The sequence below is a fragment of the Saccostrea cucullata genome, unplaced genomic scaffold, assembly GCF_032062105.1.
Source record: "Saccostrea cucullata isolate Sc308-1 unplaced genomic scaffold, CSIRO_AGI_Scuc_v1 ctg3576, whole genome shotgun sequence".
In the NCBI taxonomy this organism is placed as follows: Eukaryota; Metazoa; Mollusca; class Bivalvia; order Ostreida; family Ostreidae; genus Saccostrea; species Saccostrea cuccullata.
This window is the reverse complement of record NW_026932476.1, coordinates 21,887-46,157: the sequence shown is the minus strand read 5'-3', so window position 1 is coordinate 46,157 and position 24,271 is coordinate 21,887. Positions and strand designations below refer to the sequence as shown.

Here is a 24,271-nt window from a genome sequence, read left to right as displayed (position 1 = left end):
TTTTTTCACAAATTATATTTATTACACGTATTCATCATAAGTACAATAGAAATAAACGTGAATCTCCAAAATAATCGCTACACAAAAAACATACTATACTTTATAAGTTTGTATGATTGATTGTATATTGTTTAACGTCCCTCTCGAGAATCTTCACTCATATGGGAGACGCCACCACTTGCCGGTGGATGGCTATTTACAAATTTTGTCCCATACTCGGCACTTAGGGCGGCCATTGAGCAGGGAGGGATCTTTTTTTGTGCCAGCACCTACTGCGGAACGGGACCTCGGTTTAAATGGTCTCATCCGAAGGACCAGTCTCCACGTCCCACAGTGGGATTCGAACCCGCGACGTAAGGATTGACTCCTTACTTCGCGACTCTAGAGCAGACGCTCTAACCACTGCGCCACGCGGGCGACGAGAGAATTAGTGGGTTTTTATACCCCGCGCTTGAAAAGTGGGAGGGTATACTGTAATCGGTATGTCTGTACGTCCGTCCGCCCGTCCGTCTGTTACGGCTTAGGGTACTCATCTCTTATCCGCAACTCCTCTTATACCACGGAGTGAAATTTAATGAAACTTTCACAAAATCTTTATTACATATTGTCATTGTACATCTTCTATTTTAATTTTTGATCCGACACATGTTTTTGGTTTCCCGGCCACAGCAAATCATGGACTTTGTCATCAGTTATAACCATATGGGAAGCGGGGGGTATCATTTCATGAGCTCATTGCTCACAGTACCTCTAGTTTTTTGTAGAGATCATATTGGGGTTTCATCGATTTTTTTCTATTGTAATGATGATGAAAAAGGTTAATAAATAAAATTTTTGACAAAAATATCCAACACGCCCCGGGGTTGAATATTTAGGAGGGGGGGGGGTCCAGTCCACAAGTACCTGTGGGTTTAACTTCCCTCTCGAACTTTTCACTCATATGGAGACGCCACCACTTGTCACTGGAAAGCTGCAATTTTTTCCTACACTTTGCATTCTGGGATATTGAGCAGGGATCTAGAACATTGGCTCTTTAAAGATTCTCTCAATGTCTACACTGGCTCTTGAAATAGTCGGAAGTAGGCCCTTGAACTGGAATTTCTTTAAAACGTCAACTTCACTTACTTATGCAGCTATAACAGTTATGCTTTCGTCACCTGGATACGGATATATCTCAATTGATTCGATACGCAGGAACATACTCTACGTATGAACAATTTCTAAAACGAGGTAAATTATTGACAAACAAGTTGTTTAAACAAAAATTGCAGCAGTTTCGTGTTAACTCATCATTTTGTAAGTTCTATGGTCGATACAATGACCTTGTCAGAATATTATCATTGAGTCAAATGCTGACTGACGTTTTTCATACTAGTTGTTAGTCTATTACTAATACACTGAATTGATGATGGACTTTTCCGTTTTTTCCCGATCATGATAAAGAGCACACAGTGGGTGTCACCGGTCGGCAGGGGATGCTCACTCCTTCATGGCACTTGATCCCACCTCCCTCCGATGTTTTGGAGGTCTGTGTTTGCTCTGTTCCTATTTTGTATTGTTTTCTTGACGTTTGGTCTTGAATACTGTTCGTTATCTCCATATGTTTCATGCAATGGTCTTTGAATGGGTGTCTCTTAAAGCACGTGAAGACCCTTGAATGGATGTTTCTTAATGCATCCAAAAACTTTTGAGTGGGGGTCTCTTAATGTTTGCAATAGCCCTTGAGTGGTGTTCTATAGGCATGCAAAATCCTTTGAGTGGGAGTTTGTTAATCAATGCAATAGCCCTTAAGTGTGTGTGGGGATTTTTTATGCATGCAAAACCCCTCGAGTTAGAGTTTCCTAATGCATGCAATGCTTCTTGATTAAGAGTTTCTTAATGTCTGTATTTGTCCTTGAGAGAGTCTCCTTCTGTTTGCATTGACTTTAGGCAGATTTGTGCAATGGCTCATGCAATGGCACCTTAATTTTCTTCAGAAGCAGAAGCCTAAACAAGAAGCCCAGTGGATTGGGCACATAGCTTATTTGAGTTCTGGCTAGGGAAAAACAACACAACAAGCTAATTCAGAGAATTCGTGTCCCCCGCTTAGGGAAAAAGTCGGCTCCCCCTGACTGAATTTGTAGAATTATTAAATGTATACATGTATACTGAAGGAAATAAAATACATGTATGTCAGTATGCATATAACGATTTGATTGCTTATTCTTTATTATGTGTATAGAAGATTTTTTTATATGAAATATTTATCACACTGTAATGATGATTTTATAACCTCATAAATTTTTCATTTCACATGCTGAATACTATCATTTAGTAAAAAAAAAAAAAAAAGGATTAAAAAAAAAAAAGAAAGGTACGACCGAGATTCGATCCCAGGACCTCTCACACTTGAATCGAGAGACATAACCACTAGACCAAGGAGTCGCTTTTAACGCAAAGAAGTATATGCAGAACTGAAGTCACATACATGTATATATTCATGTTTTCATGTTCGGTATTCTAAAAATTTTACACAATCCATGGTGTTTGATTTATTTAGCCTTTATTAAACAGTTATAATAGATGTAATAAGAACATAAAGTCCGCCGAGAACCTGTTTTATACGCAATAACTCTCCTCATGCCCCTGCGCTAAAAATAGCGACATGTAATACTATAAATACTAACAAGCTAATTCAGAGAATTCGTGTCCCCCGCTTAGGGAAAAAGTCGGCTCCCCCTGACTGAATTTGTAGAATTATTAAATGTATACATGTATACTGAAGGAAATAAAATACATGTATGTCAATATGCATATAAAGATTTGATTGCTTATTCTTTATTATGTGTATAGAAGATTTTTTCATATGGAATATTTATCACACTGTAATGATGATTTTATAACCTCATAAATTTTTCATTTCACATGCTGAATACTATCATTTAGTAAAAAAAAAGTATTTAAAAAAAAAAAAAAAAAGCTTAGACCGAGATTCGATCCCGGGACCTCTCACATTTGAAGCGAGAGACATAACCACTAGACCACGTAGTCGCTTTACTTGGAGTGAGGTATATGCAGAACTGAAGTCACATACATGTATATAATTCATGTTTTCATGTTCGGTATTCTCAAAATTTTACACAATCCATGGTGTTTGATTTATTTAGCCTTTATTAAACAGTTCTAATAGATGTAATGAGAACATAAAGTCCGCCGAGAACCTGTTTTATACGCAGTAACTCTCCTCATGCTCCTGCGCTAAAAATAGCGACATGTAATACTATAAATACTAATAAAACAAACGGGGCGGGGCACTTTGAGAGGGGCGAGAGACGTCCTAGGGAGTTTTGGTATAAAATTACATTGCATAAGCTCAAAATCTTCCTGAAATATCGCCCGGAAATGATAGTGTTACACACAGACAGAATGTATAAATTTACGACCTTGAACTTTGACCTTTTGACCTCAAAATCAATAGGGGTCTTCTTTAGGCCACAGGGAGTTGTTATGTACAATTTCATTGCAATAGCTCAAATGGTTCTAGAGATATCGTGTGGAAACGAAAGTGTTTTAACAGACAGAATTTGCTTATTTATGACCTTGACCTTTGACCTTTTGACCTCAAAATCAATAGGGGTCTTCTTTAGTCCATAGGGAGTTGCTATGCTAAATTTCATTGCAAAAGCTCAAACGGTTCTTGAGATATCGTGTGGAAACGAAAGCGTTACAGACAGACAGAAAGACGGACGGACGGACGGACAGACGGACGGACGGACGGACGGACGGACGGACAAACCCAAATTAATATCCCCCACTTTTCAAGCGGGGGACAATAAAACAAACGGGGCGGGGCACTTTGAGAGGGGCGAGAGACGTCCTAGGGAGTTTTGGTATAAAATTACATTGATAAGCTCAAAATCTTCTTGAAATTTCGCCCGGAAATGATAGTGTTACACACAGACAGAATGTATAAATTTACGACCTTGAACTTTGACCTTTTGACCTCAAAATCAATAGGGGTCTTCTTTAGGCCACGGGGAGTTGTTATGTAAAATTTCATTGCGATAGCTCAAATGGTTCTAGAGATATCGTGTGGAAACGAAAGTGTTTTAACAGACAGAATTTGCTTATTTATGACCTTGACCTTTGACCTTTTGACCTCAAAATCAATAGGGGTCTTCTTTAGTCCATAGGGAGTTGCTATGCTAAATTTCATTGCAAAAGCTCAAAGGGTTCTCGAGATATCGTGTGGAAACGAAAGCGTTACAGACAGACAGAAAGACGGACGGACGGACGGACGGACGGACGAACCCAAATTAATATCCCCCACTTTTCAAGCGGGGGACAAAAATCAGTATTGCTTGAAAGTCTTCAATGCCTTAGTGGTCTTGACCTATTCTTGAAAGGGAAAGGGGGTATGATTTGAACAAAATTGGATCTAGACTAACAAAGCATGCGTACATATTTTTTTGACTTACTGAATTTTTCCTACAAGTTTAAACTTAGTTTATTCTTGTCCTACTCTACCCCCGGGGGTCATGATTTGAACAAAGCTGAATCTACACCACATGAGGATGCTTCTATATAAATATGACTACCCAGGTAATCATAGCTTTGCTGTTCTTGAAAAGAATATTTTTGAAGATTTTTTCCTATATATTACTATGTAAAACTTTGTTCGACCATTGTGGACACACCCTTCCCCTGGGGGTCATGATTTGAAGAAACTTGAATCTAAACTACCTGAGGATGCTTCAACATGAGCTTAATTATTCCCTGGCCCAGTGGTTCTTGAGAAAAATTTTTAAAATGCCATTAATTTTTTAATAATTCATAATTATTCCCTCTTGGAAGAGGGCGTGGTCCTTCATTTGGACAAACTCGAATCCCCTTCACCCAAGGATACTTTGTGGCAAGTTTGGTGAGAATTGGCCCAGTGGTTCCCGAGAAGAAGAAAATATGAAAAGTTTACGACGACAACGACGACAGCAAGGGACAAATGTTGATCAGAAAAGCTCACTTCAACCCTCAAATGAGCTAAAATGCCCCCATAAATACAGAAAAAAAAATCTAGACCAAAAAAAAAAAAAATAGTATGGGTTCATTTGATGCAAGTGTGAAATTGTTATGGATGCGCAAATTTTAGTCACAAATTCGTGTCCAGGTGGTTGCTTTAATTTTCCCCCCAGTTATATAGTTGCTGTTAAGTAAAGATTTTGACTCGTTGTTGAGCTTACATTCCGTAATTTGCTACCAACACTGGAAATAGTGAAAATATAATAAAAAAGCTCTAGACATTGCCCACTAAATTGGGAGTTCTAATTGAAGGGTAGTTTAATGCTGTAGAGTGATCTGCCCTTAGACGTGGTACATAAAAATAGTTTTTTACAGTTTTAGAATTACACAATTTGTTATAGGTAGGCTATAAATGCAAAGCATTATGTAAGACCAAGGAAAAGTAATTAAATTTGTTATTTTCATTAATTTTTTCAATGTAAATAAATGAACAATAATACTTTGTTTCTTTTCAAGTATAGTCAATTGTATTTGATCATTTTTCCTATAGAATTAAAGCAGGTACACTATGATGAAAATGAATTAAATAGTCACAATATGCACACCATTATATGATATTTTTCTCCAAGTCCAAGAAGCACATTTTGTTATATAGTGTTTAGAGTTTCAAATAATGAATATACCACCAATTTGCATTTTTCCCCACCAACCCCGAAAAGATCGAGGAAATAAAACAATTGTTGAATAATTTAATATTCTTTTTCAGTCTTCCATAATTACATTACTGAAGCTCAAATATTCTCAACATACAATGAGGAAGAAATGTATCATCTAATGAGTGATATCTATTGAATAAATATTATCTCAATGTATATGAGGAAGATATGAATACAATACAATGAGAATTATCGTATGTCTGTATTATCTCGTAATTGTCGATATTTTGATAAATCTGTCAATTTAATGTTGTCACTTCCTCTTCAAAATTTGTCAATAAATATTAAATATTATTTTAAAACGTTGAGAATAAAAATGCTTGTAAATATTATGAAGTTAGACCATTTTAAGTACATGAATAATATCTTGTTCACCCTGCCTTATAATATATATGTTGTACACCTCAACTCCGTTGACTTGAATTAAATGTTGCGTAAATCTAAAATATTCATCTTTCCTTGATAATCAGAAGAAAATAAAATCTCTTCACATCCCAATTTTATAAGAAATATTCAATATAAACAATTAATTATTTGTACGCATAGCCTAGTAAATCAGTTTAAAAAATTAGTTCTCGGACATGTACAAAATTACTTTTCAAAAGGGACTTCTAGCTGAGACGTCGCCCGTGAAAAAAATACATTTCATATAAAAATATAAGATTATTTAACATGTAGAATAATGCACTTTGAAAAGTAATTGAACAGAAAAAAGAGAAATTATTTATTTTTAATCGTTTTATTTGCGCTTTTATGCAAAGAATTTACAAACTTCTTTGGAAAACTTGTGTAACGGGAAACTTGGTGTGTTTCCATAATTATCCCAAAGTTCTGCGATTTACAGTGACAAAAACAATAATAACGTTTTACAGGTTTAATAAGTTAACAATCAGGTAATAAATATATAAATAACAAGTGAAATCTGGGGATTGGTGGAATATTATTACCTATATCAATAACGATAAATTTGATGTACGTCCGTCGACTACTGGTGCCTAGCTGAGACTGCAACAGGCGTATCACGGTGGTCAGGCCGGTCACTGGCGTTGCTAAGAACGGCCTGACCCACGCGCTGCGCCAGCAACGTTCCCGACTGAATACTATGTATTACGCAATATAGTTATCTATAGTAATAATAATACACAAGAATAATATAATAAACATACAAAAATAAATCTTCCACCATTACACTCCTCCCCTCTTAAGACATAATGTATGCAAAACATACATTATTCTCATTCAATATATAATAATATATATATACATATCACATAACTTGTATTTCATGTACACAAAGTCATATAAATGTTTAATTATAAACATATTATGATGAATAAATATGGGAAACGATTAATGTCTCTCAAAAATATAAATATTGAATAATTAAACACAGTTCTGTTACACACAGTAAGAACACACACGAAGACTCAGGATTCTGGAAAAAGAAGACTCGCAGATTTCAGTTCGAGAAGCTCTTTCCGTAGACGAAGGTTCTCAGCCTCAAGTTTACGGCGTCTCTCCCTCTCAGCCAACAGCGCAGGTGAAGATGAAGCAAGCAATTGAAGTTTAGATTCTGCTATAGATACTGAATGGAGACGGACAGCGTGTCCAGCCACTGCAGGTAGGCGTGTAGCTCTTCCTGGGTCTCTGGCACTGCAGGAAACTGAAATGGCGGAAGGTCCTGGCAGCGGGTCTGGGTTGAGACGTCCAGGGGAAGAACTACAGCAGGGTGGTCCCGTGACTGGTACTCCTGCAGGGACAGGACACGCTTCCTAGGAGGAGGACACGGACAGGAGGGCTCCACACAGGAAAGATCAGGAACAGGAACAGGATCATCAAGGACAAGAGGACTCAGATCAAGAGATGGCAAAGATGGTAATGAGGCTGACGATGACTTGTCAGATGAAGAAGGAACAGAGGTCACTGGCTTTGTCACAGTTTGGCAAGTCCTGCCATAATATATGAAACATCCTGGGTTAATATAACCCTTATTAGGCCTTGAAACTTTTTCGCATTTACCTAGAACATTCTCCAAAGAAGTTTGGTCCACATGATGACAGTTTCTGAGATGAATTTTCATGTCATATCGCCTGCGGCAAAGGATACGTCAGGAAGAAACAGCACATATAGTATGAGGATGTTTGTGGAAGGTGTCTCTCAATCCAGTGCCTCTGGTACCTTGCCTTAGTAGGGAATGTCACGGTAGGGGAACATCCATCCACCGGACAAGTCATGCCAGCCGCCAGGAAGAAACAGCACATATAGTATGAGGATGTTTGTGGAAGGTGTCTCTCAATCCAGTGCCTCTGGTACCTTGCCTTAGTAGGGAATGTCACGGTAGGGGAACATCCATCCACCGGACAAGTCATGCCAGCCGCATAAAAGAACTCAATGTTTTTTGAGGGGTCCGAAATCAGAGGGGCAAAGACAGGGGCGTCTTCTAGGAAATCCATCTCCTTGTCATCGACCAGGAGGTCCAAAGTAAAGTCCTCAAAGTCCATTCTCTAAAATAAAATGTAAAAATACTGTAATCATTTATAACACATATATTCCACCTTCCCCTTCTAAAAAAAAAAAAAAAATGCTTATTTATGGGGAAAATCTGGATGGGGGTTTTACAAGTCTTCCGGTTCTTGTGAAACATTGCGTTTCTATCATATCTTCAACATTGTCATCAGATACAGAGTTATCATCTAAATAAAACTGAGAATGTTCACTCTGGGATTCTGTTTCTTTTGTTTTGAACAATTTAAGGTGATCAACACGAACAATTTTGAGTTTAGAGCTTTTACAGTCTCTTATTTCCACTGTAATGTCAGATAGTTTCCTTACAATTTCATAAGGACCTGTCCATCCTAATCCTAATTTAAGCTTCATTTCTATGACTTTAATGACTATTACTACCAATTTCACATTCAAAGAGTGATCTGCATTTTTAGGAAGGGGTCTAAGGTCACTTTTAATTGGCTTAGTATATACATTTATCAACTTTGCAAATTCCAGGGGAGGGAGAGGGTCTGGACAGAATTGAACACTGATGCACGTACATGGAATTGCCCTTGATATTTGGTTAGAGAGCAATAAATCTGGTACATATATATGGGACCTTTTAAAGCTTTAAATAACAAGTTATAATGTAGAATGCAATAAACGAACTCTTACATTTTTCAACTGCATGTACATGTAAATACATGTATGAAATCTTTTCTGTATTGATAGAATCATTCAATACTGCCAGTAGATGTTTGTCCGTATGTTTTGTCTATCAGGAGACAGGATCCAAGTAACTTTTCTTAGTTCAGGCCTGCAGGAAGCAATTTCAGTTGGGGGGGGGGGTGTGTGGGAGGGACACAAGTCACATTTCTTCAGCTGGGGTCACTATCAACTACCAAAATTTCCTCGACAAGCAAAAAAAAGTCATCAGACGTATTATTGAAGGGACACAAGCATATACTACCTGTGTTTTCTATAGTATTCTATATATCGGCAAAATTAGGGGGAGAAAAAGTTCAAAAGTAATTGATCTCTGATGAACCGAAACGTCATCATTACCGTCTATAATATGTTACACTATTTCATTGGAAATATCTGGGAAACTGCTTAAAACTTTAATTGCATTCAAATTGACGACCTGATAAATGACATCATCAAACTTAATCCACTTTTCAACCTGATATTTTATTTAATGTTTATAATAAAGAAGACGGTACGGTTTGAGCTTTATTGTGCCCTAAAAATTTAATGTTCTTAAAATGTTATAAAATTGGCTTTAACAATAGTTGAGTAGATGAATATGGTAAATCACTAAAGATTATAGCATGAAGAAGGACCTTTCTTGAAATATGACGTCATTTATTTAGTACATCTTTAAGCTTAATGCAAAAAAGCTTCAAAATGACTAGTTTTTCTGCTAATTTTCCTTTGAAAAATAGTGTCTGCCACCGTCGCCCGCTTTAATTTTTGGATATATTGTGCAAACTGCTATGAAAAATCACATATCTCAAAATCTTTCCGGGCGACGGTGGCAGAGTATGTTTTCTGAAAGAAAATTCCACTGAAAATTGGTGTCTTCTGCAACTTTTTGAGAAAATACGGGAAAATGCACAAGTTAATGACGTCACAATTAGCATTTCGGAGGTCAAATGAGAAAAACCATTTGTGTATCCTTACTGCAGAGAATTTCTACGATTCAGAACTAATGAATTTTAATTTCTTATATCACTTTCATATTTTTGAAAAATATAGGGCTTAATTGGTATTGAAACTGTACCTTCTTCATACCTATATTATGTATTCTATACGTATTCTCGGGTGAAACCTTTTTGATTGCCGTTTTCCCTTTTATATTTACATGTATTCAATATTTTTGTGGATTTTTTTTCTCGAGATCACGGCAGTTAAGAAAAATACTAAGTGGAATAAAAATTAAAGCCCTTAATATATCAGATAATTTATTTTATTTAAGGAAAATGATTTTTAATGAAACATGACATCATCTAAACCATTGCTAAAAAATTTAGCTTAGTACACATGAACTTTCTTTTTTCACAACAAAACAACACCACCCCACCTCACCACCCCTAAAACACTCGATAAAATATTCAATATTTATTCTAATCCTACTCTTGTGAATTATTTTCCATCAGTGTAAATTTGTCACCTTTTATAAATAATTTCAATGTCATTAATTCAACGTGTTTAACATCAACGTCATGACGTCATAGTATTTCATTCGATAAAACAATGCTTATTTTAAGGAGGCTCATTACACCACTTTTTGATGACGTACTACACAAAAAAATAAACCTCCATTGTGTCGACCGGTTTACTCTGGGGACGAATTATACAGGTACCTCTAAAATATGACCCTGACCTTTTAACGCTTTAAAAATAGATGAAACATGCGGTGTTGTAAACAGTAAAAACAAAGTAACGGATTCATTATGCATTAACCATGAAGAATTGCTTTTAAGCAGAAACAAAAGAAAACAACAGTCAAATCTTCTCCAAGCAAGTAATGTCAATTTCATAGCGATGCATGCAGTGAGCTTTATCAATCAATGACATGTTTGTATGGAGGAAATTCGAGTTAAAATCTACAACCTTGTTGAAATTAAAAAGTTATTTACTTGCACTATTTACTGTGTTGGTGTTAATTTTTATATTTGCTTTATTGATTTAAATGTATACTCTGGCAATTTATAGCTTTGTTCTGAATTTTAGATGTAATGTGATGATAATGTCAAACGTTCCTTAGTGTTTTGAGTCTTGGGTAATTAGGAAAGATAACTCTTGAAAGTGGAATTTTTATACCAAATATTTTTTTAATTAGATTTTTCATTTCGTTTAAACATTCTTTATTCAATTTGACACATGTAATTCATTGAAATATATTCCTTGTCTCTTCAGAACTCATTTTCTTAATGTTTTATGCATAGATTAAAAAGATAATGAGATTAATTGTTTTTTAGGAGAAAATTATTTTCTCTTATAAAATTATTATTAGGTATTCAGGGATCACTCTGGATTTTAATGTTGATGGGCCAATGGCCCATCAACATTAATAAAATCCATGGGCCATCCGCCGGGGGTATGGGGGCTGCGTTAGGCCCCCATTGGGGTCCAGGGGCAATGCCCCGGTAGGGGGTCCAGTTTGATTTGAAAATTGATTTTCCATGCTATTTTGTGATGAATTTCAAGTCAGTTTGATGGGTCTTTGAGGGTTTTTAAATGCCATTTCTGACACAACCAATTTCAGTTTTTTAAAATAAAATGAATAATATTATAAATATAAAATTTTAAATTTCATCTCAGTACTGAAAAATGTCATATTGGAGAATTGTTTTAGACTTCATACAACAGAGTATAAATATAACTGATAAACAGAATACCTAAGTTAATTCCTAATGCCCCTTTGATTTTATCGATTTAGTTCTCGAAAGTTGTTGAAGAGCTAAACTATAAAGGATGCAAACTTACATGAACATTTCGCTACTGAATAGACCTGGGGCAGTTGCAGATTAAATTTGGTTCAAATGGTAGGGACTGGTTTTGTATGCAAAGAACTCGGAGCAAAATATGCAAAAAACTGAAATGAGGAAATTTTTATTTGTTTGCAAAACGTATTAGTCCCATCTGATCAAATTCCAACCACGGGTGCAAAGTTAGCCACTTGGACTGGAAATGACGAACATCATTGCCGTTGACATCAGGAGTCAACGTCTTTGACTGTTTTTCTTAATCAGAGACCTCTGCCGAGTCTGGGAATGAAAAAGTTTCCGTCGTTTTATTTGTAAAACAAATGAAAGCTTTCGTTGTTTTGGGTCAGTTGCCCCAATACCGATCTTCGCTTTGGAGGCATTTCGGGCAAGTGTCTGGATACACAATGAGTAACTTGTACTTGTTTTGTTTTGAAATAAATAATCAAAGTTTTAAGAAATATTAGAACATATTACATACTGGAGTATCACTTTAATATGTTTATTATTTAAATCATTACATATAATTTTAATAAATATAATTGACTCGGTATTCGGTAAAAAAAATTTCTAGTAGCGTAATCTAAACGAAGGAAATATTCCATGTACAATTCCGAATTTAGTCTTGATCAACCAGCACTCTGCTGGTGTAAAGAACAAACGCGACTACAAATAGTCTGATTGAACGAAGTAACAGTATGCTCAGATACGTCATGAATAAAATCGGTCAGCTTGAAAACGGTCCTAAAATGCACCAAGATAAGAGTTTCGACCCACAGTTTTGCATCTTATAGCGCCATATCTGTAAGACATGCGCCAGACTGACCCCTTTCTAATTTTTTAGTGCGCCATTTACAAATATTGAGTGCCAATGGCGCAAAGGCGCAGCCCAAAGTGATCCCTGGTATTATGAGGTATTTTCACTGTGTGTACTTGTCTTAAGAAGATGCCCATCATTTGACACTGAAAGTTCTGAAATTCTGTTAATAATAAACTTGAAATAAACCATTTCACTATAATTAGACAAAAACTAAAAAATTCTATTAAAAATATTTATGATATCAATACCCCCATCTGGATATTTGACATCTGTATTATAAGTGGTGCTGTACTGAAATCTAAAATAAACTGTGGATGTAATGAGCCACCTTAAACACATGTAAAAAGAAAACTATAAAAGATATTGTTAAAAAATAAACTGTTTTACAACATACATATACTAGACTATCATTGAACAAAAATTCATAAATTTTGAATACGGTGCGGATTTTGATGCTTCGTGGCTCTTGTTCTTTATCTTTGTTCTTAAGGGATGAAAAATAGGAGATAACTCTTCCTAACAGATTATTGAATTTTAGGCTAAATTTCTGTACAAATTCATCTTTGGCATATTAATTTCAAAACTTGAAAAAATTTAATAAGTGAATTATTCAGAAAAAAAATTTGAATGAAATGAAAGCTGAAATATGTAGTTTTTTTGCTATCTGCTAAAAAATAATTTCAACTCTAATTAATGAGCTCTAATTAGCTAAGAAACATGAAGTTCACTGTTTTTTAAGGAATTAATTAGCAAAAAAGTGAAAATCTTAATTTTAAAACAAAGTCAGAGACTGGAAAAAATGGTGTCAAAAGAGACTTCAATAATGTACCTTGGAGCTTTGGTAACAGTGATCACTGATTAATGGCTGGTGATTAAGATAGGGGTTCTTAAGCAGTGGGGGGGGGGGGTGATGAGGCTTTTCCATCAGTCATCAAAGAATGGAGTTTCTCTTAGAAGTCCTGGCAGCTCTAAAATAAATAAACAACACAAAAGTTTACAATACTTAAAAATGTGCACCACATACAATAGCATATTCTTAGAAAAAGTCTACAAGTATACAGTTAAATAATTACCATGCCAAAAAAAGGACCAAGATGGTTGCATCAACATCAATACAAAAAAGGAAGTATTCCTCACAACAAAGGCCAGAAGAAAATAGGGACCACCAGCCCAGTCCAATCTCTGGTTCCCATAAGAAGACTAAGTAAAGAAGAGTTTCAGGACATTGTACGGCCACAGAAAAATGGAGTGTTAAAAATTTGCAGTTATAGATGCCAAGAGCCAAAGCAGCGAGATGAAGTTTTTACGACCCGGGCCAAGTGAGGTCCAGCCAGTGGACACCTACATGGAATCTGTGTCAGATGACCCAAATTCAAAATTATACAAAGTACTTCACCAAGAAAAGACTGCTAAATTGTTGAACAATGCATATAAAGAACACACAGAAGTTTCCAGACTGTGATGGTCAACTGGACTGGAATCAGCATGGGGATGAAAAACGAGGCCTGGCATGAATCCTTTCCATTCGATGTAAGAAGTGCCACTATACCAGTCACCGAGAAAAGCTTTACGAGGAGGTGAGAAGATCTGGCAGGGGACGAAGAGCTGCACAGCTGAATGTGGCCATGACTGTTGGTCACCTGGGTACCAGTCTTACAACAGAGGGTATGCATGGTATGCTTCTTGGTGCAAATATTGAATCAGCATCAGCCACCAACATGCAACAGACCTGCAACAAAGTGGGGAAAATTATACCAATGTAAATAAAATCAGTATGAAGAAAATTCGGCAGAATATTCAAGAACTTAATGAAAAATGTGGACTTCCGGATACCCCCATCAGAGCGGAAGGAGATGCTCGGTACAATAATGCCACCTTCAGTGCCATTGGGAAAACCCCATTCCAAGCTGCCACCCTAGTGACGTATACCGTAAGTGAAAATGTAACTCAGAGGAAGAATGTGGTAGCGGTTTTCTGTGGGAATAAACTATGTAAGAAAGGCGCACACCTACGAAGCAAAGGAAAAGAAGTTACCTGCCCAGGACACGAAGACTGCACTGCAACCATTCCTCTGGAGACCACCATTGGAGACGAGAAGGGATGGACCGCTCATTGTGTTGGTGAGTTACAAAGTGATGACTAGTCATATCCCATTTCACCAGTGATGGAGACAGTGCCGCTGCGTCTGGTGCATCTGAAAAACAAGAACATATGATTGAAAACCTTAAGGACTTGCATCACTTCTTTGACTCTCAAAGAAAACAGACTGCTAAGGCTCCATTCAGCAGTCACATGTTTCCTGGAAGAACCAAGGCCATAAGAGAATCCATGCAGAGAAGATTTGCCTTGGACCTGAAGCTTCGATGCAGGGCAGAGTACAAGAATTGCTACAAACACTACTCCGGCGACTTACCTTTGATGAAGCGTGCTATGTCTACTGCGGTTGGTTCCCTCATAAACTGCTACCAGGGACAGTGCGGGAAGTCCTGTCAACTCTATTCCTTTTCCTGTCGTGGACTGAAAAGCAATAAGTGGAAATCTTCAGTGTTGCCTAGTGACTTTGAATTAAACATGACAGAAAAAGACAAATGTTTGTTAAAAGACTGTATAAACAGTCCAGTACATTACGAAAAACTGTAATATTACAGTTTTCCATAATATAAGATTTTATATTACAATTTTTCGTAATATAACTATATTATGAAAAATTGTAATATTATGGAAAACTGTGATATAGTTAATGTTGTGAAAATCTTAAATTAAAGCAAACAAATGCTTTTATTATGAAATATTTTTGTTCCAAACTTCTGGTTTAATTATTTTCATGGTGCAGGGTAAGAAATAGTCCAAAATTTATTGCTACTTTTTGACTTTCTTTGACATAGTGCCCACTTTGGATGTCAATATCTCCCAGAGAGTAATTTTTGTGGGATTGGCAGTAATTTTCCTATATAGTTTAAAGTTGACCCAGTGACCTGATACTGGTTTTATGTCTCCGTCCTTCCCAGTAGGGATGGGTATCGCCAAAAATTTCGTATCGCGATATTTTATAAAAATATTGCGATATATTGTGATATTTATAAGCACACTTTTTCTTTGATTTATATGGAATTATTGATTATTATTCCTACTTTTTTTCATTGTTGTTGTGAATAAATGAAAAATCAATCATTTTATAATGTATTTAATGTGTTTTCATTCAAAACTTAAAAATGAAAAAAGAACAAATAACAAATAACAAGAAAAAAAATTCTAATTAACAATTCAAACACAAATAGATACAATCTTTCATTTCTGGTTTGTAAAAAAAGAAAAAAATGATAACTTTAAAGTCAATACTCAATAACAATTAGATTTGGGTTTTTTTTTCAGTTTAGGGCATGTTTTTTTTCAAGAAAAGTAAATTGTCAACATGTTTAGGCTTTAGACGTGCCCTCTGGGCATTTAATATATCTCCCGCCGTAGAAAAAACTCTTTCCGATGGGACACTTGTGGCAGGAATGCAAAGGTATGCTCTAGCAAGTTTAGCAATAAGTGGGAATTTAAATTCATTTTCTTTCCACCAAGAAAGAGGATTTTCCTGAAGAGGTATTGCTCGGGCACTTCTGTATTCATTCACCTGCTGCTCAGCAATCGTACTTGGTGATTTTGGAGGCTCAACATCAGTAATGTATACATCACCAAGAAAGCTGTGGAGCACAGATTCCATAGAATCACCACAAGTAGAGGAAGAACCTTCTGCTTTGACTCTTTATTTGACAGGGCTAACAGCTGGAGAATCTGAAGACAGTGAGGGGAGAGGTGGCTCATTCAGGACTTCAACATCATCTAATTCAGCATCTTTGTCTTCTTTCTCTCTTTTCACTTTGATTATACTCTGTACTCTACAGACTTCTAAAACAATATCAGAGTACACCGCTGATCTGTCATTTTCTGATAAAAATGGAAGCATCTTGAACCGCGGATCCAAAGCAGAAACAATGCGTAGAGTGTGTTCGATCCGATTATATCTTTCTTTCAAGTCTTTAAACATAATATTTTTCATGCTGCGGACTGTTGGGGTATCATCTTTTTGTTCACGAAGCTTGTCCAGAAGTTTATTGTGAAGTGGCAAGATAATGGACGAAGTGGGAGATTTTTCTGAACACAGGAGTGTTGTTATATCCTTAAACGGCTTTAACAGCTGGACGACTTCCTTTGCCACAGTAAAGTCATCATCATGGAAAGACTTTAATTCTGCTTCTCTTTCTTTTCCTAACTCCTTTGATTTCAAGGTAGCAAATATTTCTACCTGCATTTCGAGAAATTGTGAGATCATATCGTAGGCACTATTCCATCTTGTGCGGACGTCCATTATTAATTTGTGTTGAGGTAGTGATAAACTTTCAGCTGTATTCTTGAGCAAAGCAGCTGCAATGTTGCTTCTGTGAAAAAAGGCTACAATTCTTCTAATTTTGGCTAGAATATTTTCCAGTTTCTTAACTGCAAGGCATTTTTGACAAGCTAAATTTAACGTATGACTGCGTAACAGTTAATGTGAATGTTTCCGAGGAGTTCACCTGCTTTCATCATATTGGCAGCATTGTCAGAGACAACTGGTGGAAATCCATGAGAAGTGGGCAATTTCCATTCCTTCACAGCGTTTCTCAAAACCTCTGCAACATTTTCTCCTACAATCAGGACAAATATTTTTTTAAATTATTTTTTTCAAAGAATTAAACCAATAAAAATATACATGTATATTAATTAATATTTAATTTAGAATCAATTCATTCAATTGCCCTCATATTTCAGCAAATTGAAACAATAATAGTGAAAACATTTTTTTTTTATAATTTCCAATGTACCTGTATGAGACTCGGCCGGCATCATCCTGGTTTGCAAAACAAAATTACAAAGATTCCAATCTTTGTCAATATGGGTGGATCGAAGTAATCGTAATGTAGGATTCTGTAGCTCGTGAACTCCAGCCATCAGTGGTCAATGCTACCTAATAGTAATAAGGAATTAATTAAATTAAAATATTTATGTACTGAGTAAAGGTTTTACACATACTAGTCTATAAATCTGATAATGTTTTTCTTTACACTAGGAATATTTCACAGAAAATACTTACTTGCTCTGCTTCAAGAAGACTACTTAGAACTTGAACTTTCACATCTGAATACATTTTTGGAATGACAACTTCACTAAATGTCTTTCTGGAGGGGACCTGGTAACGATTATCCAAACAAGCTATCATATCTCTGAACTCTGGGCTATCAACCATGCTAAATGGTCGAAGATCTTTGACAATAAATCTAGCAATTTTGTCTGTGATTATCTTTGAACATTCCGCATTTGAAGGGTACTTTTTACTAAACAAAGAAACCAAGTTTCCAGATATAGATGTATTTACAACAGATGTTTTAACCTCTAATTTTTCTGAAGTAGTCTTCGTAGGAATAGGATCTTCCACGAGCAAATTCGGATGATGTCTCCTCATGTGACTGTTCAGGTTGGTAGTTCCACCGAGTGGGGCATTTCACTTCAATTTTACACTTTGAACAAACGGCTATGTTTTCAGTAACTTTTCCTGTTTTCTTGTCTTTTTTTACGAGGAAGTATTTCCATACATCTGATTTACCTCTGGTGAATTTGACTAATTCGATGTCTTCAGAAGTCGCCATTTAAACTTCCGGTAATAGTAATTTTAAAATCTGATCGATTAAATGGTTTATTTCCGGATTATTTTTAATAATGTAAAAATACCGGTATTTTGGTTCCCGTATCGCGTGACAAAAAATCGCAATATACCGGTTTACCGATAAAATCGCACATCCCTACTTCCCAGTTTAGCACCAACCATCATGGTTCTTTCATACTGTAACTAATGCATTAATGATTATCCAGCTGTTAATCTTGTGTAAGACCAATCTAAATGCTTAGATGAGACAAATGATATTCCTTAGCTATCTACTCTACTTCTTATTCATTTAGTAAGTGGTAGTAGTGACCCTGCTGTGAGCTAGATGCAGATTTAATCAAGCATAGATTTATTTTTACAATGGGGAGATAACTCTTACTTTACACTATATTATGGAAAATTGTAATATTACAATTTTTCGTAATGTACTGGACTGATAAATTTGACTTTAGGACAAAGTAATCTTGATAGAATCAAATATCTTACTTGTACACAAAAATCTGAATCTGTAAATAGGGCATATTTAAAATCAAATCCAAAATGTATTACAAGTAGTAGGAATTTTGAAAGTAGAATACATAAAGTTGTGCACTCACTGAATAGGGGTCATGGAAACTCAACACTGGAACTTTGTGAATCTGTAGGGGCACCTGTTGTCAAAGGAAGTAGAGTGGACAGAATCCATCATCTAAAACAACAACAAAATAGACAAAATTACTTTAAAATGAAACAAACACTGTTAAAATATAAATTTCAAAGAAAATTCTACAGATCTAAAAGATATCAGCTGTACAATAAAAAATCTAAAGACACGTACAGTAAATCATTAACAGATCCAAAATTAACAAGAGGCCCAGGGGCCACAGCGCTCACCTGAGAACATCGGGCTTGAATTTAAACCCCCCCCCAGGCATTCATCATTTGAACAAACTAGAATCTACACTACTTGAGGATGATTCCATATAAATATCACTAATCATAGCTTTGAAGTACTTGAAAAGAAAATTTTTAAAGGTTTCCCTATATATCCCTATGTAAAAACCCACCCTAGCCCCGGGGGTCATGATTTGAACAAATATGAATCTACACTACCTGAGGATGATTCCACATGAGTTTCATCTTTCCTGGCCCAGTGGTTCTGGAGAAGAAGATTTTTCCTATATATTCCTATGTAAAACTTTGGTCGGCCATTTTGGCCCCACCCTAGCCCCGGGGGTCATGATTTGAACAAACTTGAATCTACACTACCTGAGGATGATTCCACATGAGTTTCATCTTTCCTGGCCCAGTGGTTCTGGAGAAGAAGATTTTTAAAGATTTTTCCTATATATTCCTATGTAAAACTTTGGTCGGCCATTTTGGCCCCACCCTAGCCCCGGGGGTCATGATTTGAACAAATTTGAATTTACACTACCTGAGGATGATTCCACATGAGTTTCATCTTTCCTGGCCCAGTGGTTCTGGAGAAGAAGATTTTTAAAGATTTTTCCTATATATTCCTATGTAAAACTTTGGTCGGCCATTTTGGCCCCCCTAGCCCCGGGGGTCATGATTTGAACAAACTTGAATCTACACTACCTGAGGATGATTCCACATGAGTTCCATCTTTCCTGGCCCAGTGGTTCTTAAGAAGAAGATTTTTTAAAAATGCCATAAATTTTTCTCTAATTCATAATTATCTCCCCTTGAAAAAGGGCGTAGCACTTTATTTGAACAAACTTGAATCCCATTCACCCAAGGATACTTTGTGCCAAGTTTGATTGAAATTGGCCCAGCGGTTCTTGAGAAGAAGTCGAAAATGTGAAAAGTTTACGACGACGACAACAACAACGACAACGACAACGACTACAACGACGACAGACAACAGACAAATTTTGATCAGAAAAGCTCACTTGAGCCTTCGGCTCAGGTGAGTTAAAAAGGAAATTGTAAGACTGTGAAGGGGGCGGGGGGCATTGATGATATGTACATGCATTTCAAATGTATAAAATTTGTATTTAAAAATATATTTTGTGAACTATCTTACATGTAATAATTGTTTTTATGGTTCATTATGCATTGATTATTTTCAACTGTGTAAATGGGGAAAATGTGGACATGTGAATAATGTATTATTGTATATGTAAAATGTGACATTTTCTTATACGAGAGAGGACTGTACATGTAAAAATGTTATACTTATTATTTAGCTCATTAAAATTATTTGAATTAAAAATCTTGTTTTTCTTACCTGTTTGATGAACACAACAAAGGTTACAGATGTGATTGGTAGAAATACGGGTAACATGGGTGTCAAAACTGTCTGTTGATGACCAGACTGCATGCCATATTGTTTATCCGCCATTATTGATCTTTTCAAGGGGAGACAACTCCTGAAATCAGAGAAATTTTAGTGAAAATGAGAGTTACCTGCCCCTCTTTAGGTCTCACACAAGGAAATAATTTCACTATATATTACTATATAGCTTGAATTAAATTATTTAATTTATTAGACTCTCAGCAGAAAATTCATGAAAGAGAAAATAAAGATTAATGCAGAAAAAATATGCCTTATGCGGCTTTTAAGAAAGAAAATCGACAGTAAACTTTACCTACCCCAAAATGCACATGGGATTCACATGTTGACAAGCAGCCTACAGTCACCATCCAGGAAGTTGCATCATGCAGCATGCATGCGCACCTGAAAAAAGAGTTCCTTTTAATTCAGTGGGATAATTCTGCTAAAGAAATGATATTCCTAGTACATGACTCATCAGTCCAATTTTAATACGATAGACCTAAAACAAATTGCCAAAAATGAAAAAAGAAAAAAAAATTGTCTCTTATGATATATATGGAACTTCAATTGACTAAGTTCATTTTGATTGGCTATTTCCTTGCGTAAGACCTTTAAGACATCTGATTGGTACATTGTGTGCTTGGAAGGTGTGTCTAAGCTGTCGCTGACGGATGTCAAAGATACAGACTTCGATCCCCTTATCGTCCTCTAGATATTAAAAGCTGGTGATGTGGTGCCTATTCAATGGCTGGATAGCCGTGTTGAAATGACAGATGAATGCTGTAATGTTAGAGAAAGCTGATATTTCATTCATGACAAAAATCCTATACATTTTACTTTTTCTTTTAACAATCATAGTGAAACAACCAGAAGTCTCTGTCGAGACTGTAGCTCTACTGGTTATCTACTTATAATAAAGGAAGAGAAAAGAGAAACTTTAAAAAGCAACAAATAGAATAATGATCCTAGATCAAGTCTCTTTTTGTGGCAAGATTGCAATAATTAAACTACAACTGTAGGAATAGCTTTTAATAAAATTTTCAATTTTATTTACTATGGCAACATCAATCATCAAAAACACCAAACTGATAATTATGTATCTAAGTGTTAGTCTACATGCATGCCAAATTACATTATAATCAGACTAGAACTGTATTTGGAATAGCATTTTGAAAATATTTCACAGAAATTTCTACTCTTTATTAGTAACCATGGCAATACCATTCAGGGAAAACAAAAACCGATACAAAGAATTATGTAACTGTTATATTGTACTTTACTTATGTGCCAAGTTATACTGAAATCAGACCAAAACTGTAGGAGGAGTAGCATTTTGAATGTATTCCATAGAAATTTCTATTTTAAGTTACCAGAGCAAGACTGTTCATTGAAATTTAAAACGGATATAAAGAATTACCATGTATGTATCAAAGTGCACTCTACTTGTGTGCCAAGTTATATTGAAATTAAACCCAAAACTGTAGAAGGAGTGGCGTTTTGAAAGCATTTCCCAGTAATATCTACTTTTAGTAACCTATAATGGCAACTAAGTTCATCAAAATCAATACTGATATACAGAATTATGTATCTTAGTGCTGAGTCTACTTACCGGTATATGACAAGTTATATTGAAATCAGATCAAAACTGTAGAGGGAATAGGGTTTGGAAAGTTTTCCTTAGAAATTTATATTTTTAGCAACCACTGCAAGACACCCTTCAACAAAATCAAAAACCGATATACAGAATTATGTATTTTAGTGTAGTCTACTTATTTGCCAAGTTATATTGAAATCAGACCAAAACTGCAGAAGGAGTAGCATTTTTTAAAATTGTTTACAGATGGACAGACAGAGGGACGGACGATGGATGTACATGTATTACTATTGCATAAGCTCTTCTGGTCTTCGACCAGTAGAGCTAAAAAGCATAAACAAAGAAAACATATTTCTTGATCAAAATATCAAACACTGCATCACAAAGGACAGTCCTTCTAATTGTTTTTAATTTTTACCCTTGACCCTTTATTGTACTCACAATGTACACAAGCACTCCTAGGGGGCAGCAGTGTGTGGCATAAACAGACATTTCTGCTCTCTGATGAGTGCATGGCCTGCTGTAACTATGAGACTGGAGGATCCAATAAAGCTTAAGTCACTGGTTGTCTTATTGTGGCATGACGTAAACTCTGTAAATAGAACAATAAAGCTAAAGTCACTGGTCGTCTTATTGTGGCAACTTAAACTCTGTTAATAGAACAATAAAGCTTAAGTCACTGGTTGTCTTATTGTGGCATGACGTAAACTCTGTAAATAGAACAATAAAGCTAAAGTCACTGGTCGTCTTATTGTGGCAACGTAAACTCTGCAAATAATCCAGATGAAACAAAATACTTGCTTTTAATAAAACTTGACTTTCAGACTTCAGAGTGTCTTCACAATTCAGATACCTTAAGCTTGTAAATCTCTGCATGTTATTTGAAGAAAACTACATGTGCAAACTCTTTCCTGCTTAATCTTTTCCTTTGGTTATCCAATTAATCACATTCATTGCTGGCATTTATTGATTCTCATATTTGCATTTTTCAAGTTCATAGTACACTGTAACAAGAGGCCTATGGGCCACATCGCTCACCTGAGAAGCTTTGACCATTCTGTTATTTACCAGATTTCCCCCTTGTAATACATTATGCATCCCCACACTAGCCCACTGTCAGATCATTTATTTCGTATTAAGACATTTTGAAATCTACACTACCCCAGGATCCTTCCATGTGCAAATAAGTTTCAGCTTTTCTGGCCCAGTGGTTCTTGAGAAGAAAATTTTCAAACATTTTTCCTATATATTTTTATGTAAAACTTTGATTCCCCATTGTGGCCCCGCCCATTCCCTGGGGGTCATGATTTTTACAATTTAGAATCTACACTACCCAAGAATGCTTCCACATAAGTTTCAACTTTTCTGGCCCAGTGGTTCTTGAGAAGAAGATTTTCAAAAATTTTTCCTATATATTTCTATGTAAAACTTTGATTACCCATCGTGGCCTGCCCTTCCCCCGGCGGTTATGATTTTTACAATTTAGAATCTACACTATCTCAGAATGCTTCCACCAAATATTTACAGCTTTTCTGGCCCAGTTCTTGAGAAGATTTTCAAAGATTTTTCCTATATATTTCTATGAAAAACTTTGATTCCCCATTGCTGCCCCACCCTTCCCCCGGGGGTCATGATTTTTACAATTTAGAATCTACACTATCCCAGAATGCTTCCACCAAAATTTACAGCTTTTCTCGCCCAGTTCTTGAGAAGATTTTCAAAGATTTTTCCTATATATTTCTATGTAAAACTTTGATTCTCCATTGTGGCTCCGCCTTTCCCCTGAGGGTCATGATTTGAACAATTTAGAATCTACACTACCCTAGGATGCTTCCACATAAGTTTCAGCTTTTCTGGCCCAGTGGTTCTTGTTGAGAAGATTTTTTAATGACCCCAACCTATTTTTGTCTTTTCTTGATTATCTCCCCTTGTGAGGGGACTTGGCACTTTATTTTAACAATTTAAATTTCCCTTAACCCAAGGATGCTTTGTACCAAGTTTCGTCAAAATTGGCCCAGTGGTTCTTGAGAAGAAGTCGAAAATGTGAAAAGTTTACAGACAGACAGACAGACGGACGACGGACAAAATATGATCAGAATAGCTCACATGAGCCTTTGGCTCAGGTGAGCTAAAAATGATATCGACTGATTCTAGTAATCATTTACTGTATTTAAAACTGACCTGATCTGTTTCAACATTATGTC

General features: G+C 35.9%; 1 protein-coding gene and 1 long non-coding RNA gene across 2 annotated transcripts; both read right to left on the bottom strand.

Annotated features, from left to right (window-relative positions):
• Positions 1 to 14,647: 14,647 nt before the first annotated feature.
• LOC134235232 (uncharacterized) lies at positions 14,648 to 18,861 on the bottom strand. The gene is made up of 3 exons (XR_009985359.1): positions 18,792 to 18,861; positions 14,923 to 15,026; positions 14,648 to 14,703 (listed from the first exon to the last, which is right to left on the bottom strand). It is a non-coding gene; the product is annotated as an uncharacterized LOC134235232 (long non-coding RNA).
• LOC134235231 (E3 SUMO-protein ligase ZBED1-like) lies at positions 17,383 to 18,207 on the bottom strand. Its single transcript, XM_062717366.1, has 2 exons — positions 17,626 to 18,207; positions 17,383 to 17,499 (listed from the first exon to the last, which is right to left on the bottom strand). Exons 1-2 carry the CDS (start codon positions 17,992 to 17,994, stop codon positions 17,422 to 17,424), a joined length of 447 nt encoding a protein of 148 aa, XP_062573350.1. The 5' UTR covers positions 17,995 to 18,207; the 3' UTR covers positions 17,383 to 17,421.
• Positions 18,862 to 24,271: the final 5,410 nt, after the last annotated feature.

Excerpts from the sequence above, each read along its gene's own strand:
- LOC134235231 (XM_062717366.1), bottom strand. The coding sequence starts at position 17,994 with ATGAGGAGACATCATCCGAATTTGCTCGTGGAAGATCCTATTCCTACG. Across the intron at positions 17,500-17,625 it reads GTCTTCTTGAAGCAGAGCAA|GTAGCATTGACCACTGATGG; the intron begins GTAAGTATTTTC and ends TATTACTATTAG.